General features: G+C 39.0%; 1 protein-coding gene across 4 annotated transcripts in view; it reads right to left on the bottom strand.

Annotated features, from left to right (window-relative positions):
- The window catches only part of slc2a9l2 (solute carrier family 2 member 9, like 2), a 116453-nt gene that overhangs the window by 52172 nt on the left and 51600 nt on the right, over positions 1-12681 (bottom strand). For all 4 annotated transcript variants that reach the window (XM_084347985.1, XM_084347986.1, XM_084347988.1 and 1 more), the window contains exons 8-9: positions 6682-6869; positions 2224-2334 (exon numbers count right to left, since the gene is read on the bottom strand). In XM_084347985.1, coding sequence (XP_084204111.1) covers positions 2224-2334; positions 6682-6869 — 299 coding nt within the window. The remainder of the gene's footprint in view (positions 1-2223; positions 2335-6681; positions 6870-12681) is intronic.

Here is a 12681-nt window from a genome sequence, read left to right as displayed (position 1 = left end):
TGAAATAGGACAGCTGTTCAAGATGTGATCATTTGACGTCAATAACCTTCATGTAAACTGACGCGATGTGGTGATTTCTCTTGCGTTACTGTGTCAATACCGGTATTATCACATTTAGCATTTCTCCAGTGGAAAACTTCACATTATCAATCAAATCATCAAATAAAAATCAATACTGCTTCATGATCTGGCCACTAACATTAGTGGTGCTTTCAGCTAACATCAGCAATCCCTTGCTAGTCTGCTCTGATGCTAGGAGCGGTGCCAAGTGCAGCCACTTTTTTTAAATTTCAGGCTTCACGTGTCATCAAGGGGGAATGCAACATTAAAATACATCAGAATGTGGGACTGTCATGCACAAATCAGCAATTACAATATAGCATTAGCTAGTTAGTTAGCTACCCAGACATCAGCAAACGAGAAGCAACTGTTGTATGCTTGTTGTAAAGAAAAGAGCCGTAATACATTGAAACAACAGAGAGTTCTCAGAGACCCTCGGTTCAAACTATGCCTCTAATAAAACCTCAGTTTGGAGGGTTGTGTAGTCCTAAACATTTCATCCTAACCCTCTACCCCATCAAGAACTGGGATACCCTAAGCGTAGACATGAATAAGCAAAGTGGGTTTGGGATTGGCTCAAAGTCACCAAAACATACTCATAGTGCTACCACCAGTCCAAGTGACCCCAGGACCAGCATGGAGGGGTGGCTAAACATGCCATCTGTGACACGATACACAACAATATTGGTGGGAAGTGACCAATTACAACAATGGAACAACAATGAAAATACGTAATATGTAAATCTATATTAAGTAAATTGGTAAAACTCTCTATATAAAATAAATTGGACTACGGAGGTTCAAACAATTCCTTGATATATACATGCTGTGTAACGTTCTCATTTTCACACAACAATCCACAAGCGACAGCCCTCTACTTCTGTCTTGCCTGTAGTCGTAGAGAAAATCTTAATTTGGAGCAATAGCAGGAAGGATGGTGCCTGGGTACTCCCAAAACTCATTAACACTAAACTGCAGATGCAAAAAGGCATGTAATCTTTCCTTGCAGATGTTCAGTGTTTATAGAAAGGGGTCGTATACATATAGCAGCTGACCTGCTCATGCACACACTGAGCTTTTTATTGCCAGTGTTTTACCCCTTGTTGATCTGGAGTATGAAAATGACGTACACGTGTGAGAAAACACACGATATGTATTGTTTGTGTGCTGGCAGCTCTGTGTTGTGTGAAGGCATCACTAATGGAATAAGAGCTGCAGCTGAGCGCACCCTGTGGTGTATTCAACTTGTCATGTTAAGAAGCACATATCACAGGATTTTTGGGGATTAAACCTCACCTTTGAAATGTTTGCCACCTAAATGAAAAAAAAAGTCACAATTTACAGCCAGGGGTAGACTTTGATTTGAATATCATAAATATTTGACGCTCCTGAAACCACAAATCAAATTAATCTTTCTCATCGGTTGTCAAGGTTCCCCTGATGGTGAACATGAGGCTCATACAAATCAGTAGGAATGAAATATTAACACAGGTTGCTTCCCTTAAGAAAAGATGTCAAACACTCTGATTTTCTTTTACCAAAATAAATGCTGTCTTGTATGTGTTTGCTTTTTCCTGACAGTGGATGAGCTACACGCATCATTTTATTATGAAGTAAATTAATTAATCTAATTTGTCTTACTGCTGGATATGAGTTTTATTGTGAACGCCAGTCTAATTATTATTATTAATTGCAATAGAAGAAAGGTGGTGTTCATCAAAGGCAGTTGGGTTGAGTTGGCTGTGGATGATGGGGAAAAACGGTAGGGCAGGAGCGAAAACCGATATCTGAAGGGTACGTGCTGGTGTTTGAAGTCAGTCACCTCGCAGCCAAGTCACCCAGTGGGTTTCTCCTCCCTGCTGCAGATCAAAGATCAGCTTTAACGGGATTGTGCTGAGAGGAATCACAGAAATAGATCGCAGCCCACACAGGGCATAAACACACTCAATTAATGAAGAGAGATGACAGTCTGCCTTTCTTACTGCATTTTGCACTGCGACTACATCTTGTCTGAAATGTAACGCTTCGTGTAGCAAAATTCATCCTGGTGCACAGTTTTTTTTCTCTTAAAGTTAAACAAAACATACAAAATGAGTATTTATATCAAAAGCAGCTTTATGCTCAGAATCAGATAGATGTAAAGTCATAAAGTTCAATACTCACCGAGGCGATGGCAGCCAAAGTCTCTATGGCCCCGGTGCTCAGTGTGATGTAGGGGATGATGTTCTTGGCGAAGCCTGCTTCCAGAAGGATCCCATTAGTGTAGTACCAGATCTATGAAAAGTAATTCAAATTAATTTATACTTTCATATTTTATAAACAGCACCCCGCCTAGAAGCCAGTATCAGGCCCCAATAGTGGCAAAAGCCATTTTGTAGGTATTTTGAATGGTATTTTACAGTTTGTAACTTCCTGGAAAATCATTTAATATGTTGATGACTCATCCTGCACTTGAGGACGTATATTCATTTTTCTTTATATCATTACGCTGCCATGCATGTATAAAAAGAAGAACATCGGCAGGGGAGTTTGTTGCTTGGTACCAGACTTCACAGAATACTTTACAAAAATACAACTTGTACCAAAACTCACCTTTGTACCTTCATTCAGTGATTTGTTTGAAACTGGGTCATGTTTCATGGAGAAACTATTTGCTGGTTTCGCTCCTTGCCCTCGGGATGCTCTGCCTTGACCAGCTTTGGACAGTTAGTTTTACTTGTTGCTAATGTAACTGCTGACAAACGTACTGATAACCAGCAGCTGCCAAGGTGATTAATGGAGTTTCCTGGACATTTACCAGTAACTTTGTCACCAAAGTAAGCTCTCATAGCTTCTGAATGTAACGCTAACTGCTGTTAGCTGGGTAAGCGGCCCTTGGTGACTCAGCCACAGGTTGCCAGAGGCCAAACCTGGCAAAAAAAAACACCTCGGTACTGAAAAAACACCTCGGTACTGAACCCTTTGTCAAATTGGCCTCCATCTCCTCGGATGGAGGACGTAGATTCCATGTTATTAGGCGCTTTAAGCCATCATTGTCCCTCTCACATGTATAAAATAACTGACCACAAATCAGTGTGTGAATGTGACTGAGCTGAGCAAAGGAATATTTTGAGGCGCTTTGGATAGGAAACGCTGCACATCTCCTGATGAGCACCTTGCATGGCAGCCTCTACCATAAATAAATGGTAAATGGAGTTGCATTTCTATCACACTTTTCCAGTCTACTGACCACTCAAAGTGCTTTACAACACTTGTCACATTCAACCACGATCTTATAACTAGATGACCCACTCTACTTCCTGAGCCACATCCGCCCACAAGTGTGTTAACGTGTTTGAATGTGACAAGCGCTTTAAGTCCATTCATTTACTTCTGTTTTATTCCATCAGAAGCCTCTTTAAACGCTTCAAGTTTATTTCTTGTGTCTCTCCCTTGTTGCCAACACATAACCAGACTAACACCACCATTAACATTTCTAAAAACATGAATAAAGACCTCTTTGAATTTAACATGCCCTGCAGCTGAAAATCTCAATGAAGCAAAATATTCGTCATTTTTCTCCACATTCTCTCCTATAACCTGGCTTCTTCTCCAGTGGTCCATTTGACAGGGAACGAGCAGAATACCAAACATGCAGGCAATTGTCAGATATTGTGATTTTTTTTAACAAGCTGAAACACTGGAGCTGTGACTGGTGGCAGGAATGTTTCTCAGCTGTCAACTGTAGCATCAGCACTCAGATCCCCAGCAGCACAATGAGCCTTTGTGAGATCACCATGTCATCCTCAGACTATAATCTTCATGGGAGTTATTTGACAGGTCTAATGGTGATGGGGAAGTGGAATGAAATCAAATAAAGACCTCCAGAGCAATCTAAATTACATTCCTGTCTTCTTGGGATGAAAATGTATGCAAATCAAGTCCTGTTCATATCTATGATAATTCAGATCAGTTTCGTGATTTTTCTAGCTTTGCGTTATATCACTGAAAAGTCAATCAACCTATCAAATGTTAACATTTCAGCACGGATATTACGTTTGATGATATTCTCGTAAAATGAATTTGAGAAAAGCTAACATTTATTTGTCATGTATTGCACACAGTTCAGGAATATTAGTCTTAAAATGATCGTTAAGGCGCACAACCCGTCTGAAGTGTGTGCATGAGCTCGACTGAGTGTTGAGGGAGTAAATGTGTTTTTTCAAAATCAATTTGGGTTCTCAGAACGTCTGGAGATTGAACAGGACGAGCTGTAAGGAGCCGTTTTTTGTTTTGGGTTTTTTTTCGGTTGTTTTTTTACGTTTTAAAACGTGTCCTCATCTACTTCAGTTGTTCAGGAGAATGCTGCAACGCTGCTCAGCTGTGAAGCTCCAGAAATGTTTGTGGACTATGAAACTTCATCTGACTGAGATAATAACTGAATTTTCATTTGTGGTTGAACTTGTCCTTTAATGGACACATGGAATTTTCAAACTGCACCTTTTTTTCAATATAACATGAGCTTACTTCTCTTCTCAACATCGATTTACGAACAGTGTCAGTATTTAAAGTTTACCGTGAAAATATTTCTAATTCAACGTTTTTTGTTGATGGAATTTACATGATCTAAAGTCAGTTTTATTTTTATTTTAAATGGTGGAAGGGCAGCGATGAGCAGAAGTGTTGCGTCATGTAGGATATCTAGACCCAGACAGTCTAGGTCCCATAATTGCACATTGTCATTGTCATTACTACCTATCAAGTGCACTGAAAAACAGCAGATAATGGTTAAACATTTCTTCCCTTCAACAAAGTGCACAGGACAGAGTAAGTCACAAGGACTTCTTCATGCCCACTGGTTCTCATGTCTAAAGAAAGACTGAACCTGGGGACTGCATGAATAGCTCAATGGTGAGAAATATTTCACCATTGTAACATTATTTTTTAAATCTTCTATAACAGATTAAAGGATAACTACCGTTTTTTACAACCTGGACCTTATTTCTAGCATAAAATATTATCATGTACTCACCCAGATAACTTTGGTGTCATTTGGAGTAATTCGGACGAAATTAGATCCAGTGTAGCGCCGCTATATCCATATAATGCAAGTGACGGGGCACTGAAACACAGCCTCTATATAACGCATTATCTGCCACGAAACTAGTTCATTTCACCAATATTTTGCCATAATAAGGTCCAGGTTGTAAAAAACGGTAGTTATCCTTTAAACCGATGCAGATGAAAAAAATACTCAGAATATAATTTTACAACAAAGTCAGGAAAATAACTTATTTATCTTCTTTCAAAAAGAGACAACAAATACGAGGTCACACCTGTGCATGCACAGAGCCGGGGGCATGTTTGCCATGTGTTTCTACACCTGCTCCACTGATTCTTTTTCTTATTTGTCACTCATAGAAATGTGATACGTGTGACAGCATGCCAAAGCATTTCTTCAGTTAAAGGTGTAATATGTAAAAAAATTTCCAACTGTTGTATTAATACTCAAAACAAATAGGGGACAGCATTTCACCACAGTAACTGCTAACTGCTGCCAGCCGTAGCTGCCATTAGCTAGTTAGCTCAGTTAGCCGTGCAGCTAGCAGCTCGGAGCACAAGGGGTGTATTGGAATATGCTTTACCTATACAGAAATAACACTTAAATGTATGTGCATATTTCTATGCAGTAGCCATTTCTAACAGGGAGTAAGCGGTCCAAGTGGACTGAGGCTACAGGACACAGGAGCTCTTTCTTACAGTAGCTCAATAAAAAGCTTTTGACTTGATTATATCTACATCTCCAATGTGAGAGTGAGCCAGGCTCCACATTAAAGCTGCTATGCCTGTATTAACAATGGATCAGACGTCTATGTCTGAGTGACAAAGGTTGGTCATATTGCCGATCCTCAGTCATTTTTCACCTGACTCTGCACTCCCCCTAAATAAGTGTTAGAGACTTTTTGATTTATTCCCACCACTCCCATCGACTTCATTCCCAGCAGCAGCAGCAGACACTGTTTTCTGTGAAAAAGCTTGTCTGCACTACCTGTCTAGTACCACTGGCGGACAGATGGCTTATCAGTGACTAGCTGGTGAACGTAGTGGACCATTTGACAGCTAAAGAGACGTATTTCTCTCTGGAGATTGCGGTGACCAAAATAAAGCACTTCCTAAAGTCAGTGAAGCGGAGAAACATCACAATCAACTGGGCGTGTTGTGCATGGTTTGGAAAGGAGAAAGCAGAATGTCTGAGACTCTCCAGTAAAAACAAAAAAGGAAACATTCGACACTTTCCTCCAGAATCTTCTCGCCGAGGCAAAAACTGACAGACAATGTTGACCAGTGGTGTGACAGAGCATTTTGTCTCTGGCTGATGTACAGAATGTTTTGCCATACCACTGATGAATAACAATAAGTTATATATATAAATTATTTAAATAAATTTTGATTCTTTTTATCTGAACTTCATTATTTTTTTCATTATAATAGATGTTTAACCCTAACACATTTTTAAAAGAAAACATACTTTTTAAATAGAAAATAATAATAATGTCCTAAATGTTCTGCGCTGTAACAGAGCACAGAAAACAAGATTACACTGACTATCTTTTAAGAGGCGAAGTAAGAGCTTCATCTTACAGCGTTGAGGCCACAGAGCTGATAGCAGGCCATGGTGATGATGATGGTGATGAGCTGCCAGTGCACAGCTGGGTTCTTCAGCAGCTGTAACACAGATGCTCTCTGTACGTTGTCCTGAGCTCGAGCCTCCGCATGGACCTCCTCCAGCTCCTGGGACACATCCTTCTTTCCCAAAAACCTCTGGAAGGCTGACAAACAAACAAACACACACAGACACACACACAATGTTAAATACATGTATATCCAGAATTAAAAAAGGGCACAAGAAGCCTAAAAAAACAACCATCATATTGCGATCAAAGAAGTTGAGGATTTCTGAGCAAAAAAGTTTGAACAACTTAAAATTATTAGTCTTTACTTGATAATTTTGAGGTTCTCAGTTTCCTCGATTTCCTCGAAGTCAAGTTGTCAGATTTACAATGAACCCAACAGCAACATCTCAGAACAACTGGTTGTCTGGGGTAAAGTGAAGCGGTCTCCAACCTAATGTTGGTCCAAGTGTTGTTATTAATGACATATCAAAGCATCAAATGTGTTTTAGATGAATGAGACACAAACACTCTGACATGAAATCATGAAGAAAGACTATTTAATTGCATGTCAGCTAATGCTGGATGCAGGGGTTTTCTACCCGAAAGTTATTGTAAACAGACACTGTGATTGGTTCCATATCATCATTGTAAAGTTGACAACATGTTAAGCAAACACACTGGTTATATAACAACTGTATATACTGTCTAGATTGTTTAAATATTTCTGTGAAGTGTAGGACCTCTTACATGGGGATCATTCTTCATACAGAATGCAGTTCATGGCTTTGTTATTTATAGGCTCTCAAACTGTAACTCGGTTATAATGCTGATGAGTCAGAGTGGATAAATATTTGGGGTTTTTTTTAAATCTCACCTTGTTTACTTTTACTATGTCAATAAAAAACAGCCGTCAGTGCATCTGTCAGACAGAATAGTAGCATATCCTCAATTCTGGTCCTGTCGTCCAGGTCCAGCGTACATTGTTCCAAAACAAAAGGCGATAAAATAAAGCTGAAGTCAACAAAATCCAAAGTGCAAGCAACAAAAAAGTTGGCAAAGAAAAGGCAACGAGGAGGAACCGATAAAACTAAAGAGTATGACAAAAACAGATCCAACAAAGAGTGACAAGTAAGGAAGCAGGCAACACAAAAACTGATTAACTAACCAATCACAGGTGTACACAGAAAAAGGGCGGGGGAAAGACAAAGACAGGAAGTGGAAAGTAAGTGCTTAGTTACTTTCCACCTGTTGGGCCACAGACTGCAGTATATCAGTGAACTATATAATTTATTATTATTGTTATTATTATTATTGTTGTTATTATTATTATTATTATTATTATTATTATTATTATTATTATTATTATTGTTATTGTTATTATTATTATCATTATTATTATCATTATTATTATAGCTACATTTTTCTCTCAGTCGACGCCTGCACAAGGTTTTAAACCAGAACTATAAACACGTTGTAACCAGGTTTCCTTTACAGCATGGAGCAGCTGAACATTGTATGAACATGAGCTACTTGAATCTGATGGACTTGTGGGAATAAGTGCATGTAAAGACGCATCCTCCCTATCTTGAATCCCTTCTCCTGTAAAGGTGAATCCTGAGGGGTTATGGGACGTCGAGGTGGGTTCAGATTAAGGAAATGATCCAGAATATCAAATCTCTCCACACCGACAGAGACTAAAGGCAGCTCATTATGATGTGGGAGTTGGACGGTTCACAGAGTGGACAGCTACTACCCAGGAGGCAGGAAGACAAACTCAAACCTTGTCCAAGGACTCCAGGGTGTTGTGGTGCAGCACGTGTGAGGCATGAGTTAAAATACTGAAAACACAAGCCTGAAACTCCCTGGTGTGCAGCAAAGTAATGTCCTTGTCCCACATACTTATATCCCATATAGTGGCCCTAAAAAATAATATTCTCATGTTGGATGTGTATATTCTGCACTCACAGGAGGAGGAGAACTATTTCACATAATGTATCATAATTCCCCTAAATCCTTAAAGGGGATCGATGCATCTCGACTGGCAGGATGGCGGCAAGCGGAGCAAGCGACTGCTAATGTGAGTTGTTCAAAAACCTTCTTTTTAGTAAACTCTGTGTACACAAACAATGTTCTCAATGCTCATGTTCGTGATACTACGAGCAAAGTTTCATGTTGTGTCGAGTCTTCTTAGTGTTTTAAAAATAGCGATTTTGATGCTACCATACAGCTGCCCCTAGCACGCAATTGAAAATTATTTTGACCCAAAAACTAAAATACGGTAAATCTTAAAAGTGTTTTTTTCGTCGTAATTATGCTTTTACACAAAGGTTTGACTCGGGTACATTCACAAAAAAAGCCTTGGTTTCATTTTGGTGAGAGTTACACTTTAACAGCACACGAGTGCAGAACTGAGCAGCAGCATGTTAGATATTTTGCCTTTTTAGAGACAAAATGGCATAAAATATGGGAGACAAGTACCTCTCACAACTGCTGTGAAGTAGACAGAAGTGCCATGTTTTTTTTAACTGTAAGTGCAAATTTCAGCAGCTAATGTTTCTAACTCTAACCTTAAAAAAAACATGCTTTGAATGAGTAATGATCCAGTCAAGCCATGGGATGAAGAAAAGAAAGCGAATAGACCATATTTACACAGTGGCCATTTTCCTTTGACTTCATGCTCAGGGTGGGAGGCTCAAATGCTGGAATAATGTTATAGAGCTGTGTTCAAAGTTGTGAGTTGTATAAACTTCTGAAATCTGATAAATCTGACAAAACAAGAGGAAAATGGCCGCCATGTGAATATGGTTTATTTTTTATCAGCTACTTTGTGTAAAAAGGCAAATATTTAAAAAACACTTTTTAAAAGAAACAGACCATCCTCACAGCCGTATAGCTCGTTTGTGGAAGCAGCTTATTACAAGCCATATTTATGTTTATTGGTAGACGGCAATGACTGGAGCAAAGGAGGATGTCAGGTGATGTAGTCTAAAGAGTTACAAAGTCCACGTAGGGAGGATGTTGGAGTGGACTGATGAGAAAGCAGAACTTTCACCAGGGAGACCACTGTTCGTGTTTGTGTAAAATCAAAGTCAATGTTGACTTTTTTAACTTAGGTAACATACTTAACTCACATCAAACCATGGTATTTTCCTAAATCGTGTAGTCGTTTAGGTGTGCAGGTGTGTTGAAATAAATCTACAGTGATGCAAGAGCCATCAGAGAGTGAAGGAAAGGAGAGAAATCATGTTGCCCTCCATGAGATCTTACCTCAATCTAATTATTATCCAAATTAGTACTTTCCCTGCTGATTGAAAATATGGAAACCTGCTTTAATCCAGAGTCACACTGAGGTGTCGGTGTCAGTAGCACTACATGATATTGATGTTTATATGATGGTGGTGGGATGTGTAACAGTGTCATTCTCCCCATGGACACAACCCATTTTATTTTCCCTGCAGGAGAACAGCAGGGGTCCACTCAGTGTCACTGTTGTGGCCTGAACACTCGCAGGGCCACAAGGAAGAACTACAAACAGCCTTTAAAGCACACTACAGCCTGACTGAAAGACCGATTGTACAACATGACTGTGGGAACAGAACGTCTTTTTAGCAGGATCTCAGTATTTAAGGGACTGACTAGAGGGTCAATATGGACACATTTTGATTTGATTTGAATTTAAAGGATGATTAATTTGTATATTAGGTAGTCTATCGGATACTCAGGGTGGACGCTGTTCTGGTGGGTCAAGGGGAGAGAAATCCAGTGTGTGGAGCACATTGGACGATGCCTTGGTTCCAGCTGTTAATACTAAAGAAAACTAAAAATGTTATCGCAAACAGAGCATCATTTATTTAGATGGTAATCAGAGCATTCACAATAATCACCCAAAATCAGCAGGGGAAGGTGCGTAGAAACAGCTGTTTATAGTTTGCAGCGCTCTCTGTTTGTCTTTTCTCTCTCTCGTTGACTCTCTCTCGATTTCCTTTCATTTCCCTTCTGTTGATTGTTACAGGAGAAATTGAATTGGGGCTGGAAGCTCTATTAGCTCTATAAGCAAGCTCGCAAAGAAAGTGAACAAAGTGATATGTTCTGTCTGTCTATCGATCGATCTGCTCCGCAACTACAAATGCACCCCCCCATTTAGCCATACTCACTTCACCATTTCATAAGACATAAGCACTTACAATAATCACATGCCAAAACATGGGTGGTATAAAACACACAGCTCCAGGCGTAACCTGGATTATTTCTCTCTCTTAAATCAGAATTAAAATGCATCCACAAGTCATTTTCTGAGTTTCAGTGGGAACTTCAATGGGAATAAAAGGAATGAACGTTAAACATTAATCAAAATGTATTCAAAGATTTTGATAGTGACAGAGGAGCAGCCTAAAAGGTCCTGGATCCTGTTCAGGCACAAATGAAGCCCTAAATTATTCAATTTTTTTATATTGTCCACAATTCTAATGCTAGGTCTAAAACACTAAGTTATAGGCCATCTGTGTTTCAGACTTTATAATAGTTTCCCCAGCCTGTGTGGGCGCCCAAGCCCATTAGTTCCTACTGATTATGTAAATCTTTTTTAAAGGCTATTTTAGAGGTTATTTTAAACTGCACATTTATACACTTTATTAAAACATTTTGTGCACTGATAAGATACACGTGTTTATGTTGGTGGTAATGCAGGAACATGTTAACTGGTGTGGCTCATTAATGTGTTCTCACTAGACATGTTCCAAAATAATAAATAATAAGAAGTCGGTATCAGTCAGGGCATGCTACAATGATCGGTGTCAGCTCAAATGAAGCTAATGAAAATCAAGCCTCTCTTTCCTGTATGTTACTCAGCCTGCCAGTGTTGCAGTGCGGCTCTCTTTTTGCACAGCCAGTCAGCCTCTACAGTGTCAGCATTTCTCTTGTCATGACAGGCCAAAATTGAACTTGGCTGTTGTCTGGTTAAAGTGCTCTCGACACAGCCGAGGATCATTTGTAAGGGAAAACCCTCCACTCTGTAACAAACCGTACAATCCCAGCAGTGTTTCTGTTTTTCCACAACTCCAACAGAGCGACGTTTTCAATTCTTTCAGGAGGCACATGCAGTCCCTTTCATTCATATTATTCCAGTAATGTGAGCTCATAAACTTAATATTTTGCGGAGACCTTCAGTATTTGGTTCAGGTAGTTCATGAAAAATAAGGTATGTCGGATTAAGTATTTATTTGTTCAAAATTCAGGTAAATATAAGTAGCAGATACCTACAATTAAAGGACACCGATCAGGAAAATGTATGTATGTAACTTTTTTTTTTTTTACCTTAAAATAGTCAATTAAACTTTAGATAATAGTTATTTCACTGTTAACAAACAATGATATATTTTGTTAACAATTTATTAAGCAACTGTAAAGGTTTATAAACATAATTTGCAACATTATAATAACTTGCTTAATGAATGGTTTATGAACATCTCCATTGTTTGTGAAATAACTATCAACAAAAGTTTGATTAATAAGAATTGTACCGTTTATTAATGATGTTTATTGTAAAGTCTTTTGAAGGAGCACAAATGGGAGCGACAGCAAAACGATCTTAATCACATAGAGCCTGATATCAGACAGAAACTACAAGCAAGAAAAGGAGATAAAACTGCTGTTTACCTCGCACGCCTTACTGTAAACAGAGGCCAGTGACCTCAGCCTCCTGCCTTCAGCCATTCTGACTATGATTATATATAAACAGAGAGAGAGAAAGATTTAAAAAAAACAAGCACATACTGAAACATGCGGTGAGTTATGATTGGCTCTGTGTTGAGAAGGTGAGACTTCATTTCATGCTTTCTTTTTTTATAGTCGCAGTACAAAGTAAACGTGTGCTTTTTGTATGTGTAGGTGGGTTCTGTGCTAGAAAAGAGAGATGAACACTGAATACAGTGGGGTCAAGGCAATCCTAAAAAAATAAGCGCAGTTTGGC

Source organism: Pagrus pagrus (assembly GCF_965226575.1).
Source record: "Pagrus pagrus genome assembly, chromosome: 3".
Lineage (NCBI taxonomy): Eukaryota > Metazoa > Chordata > Actinopteri > Spariformes > Sparidae > Pagrus > Pagrus pagrus.
Note: the sequence above shows the minus strand (reverse complement) of the source record. Positions and strands in the feature narration are given on the sequence as shown.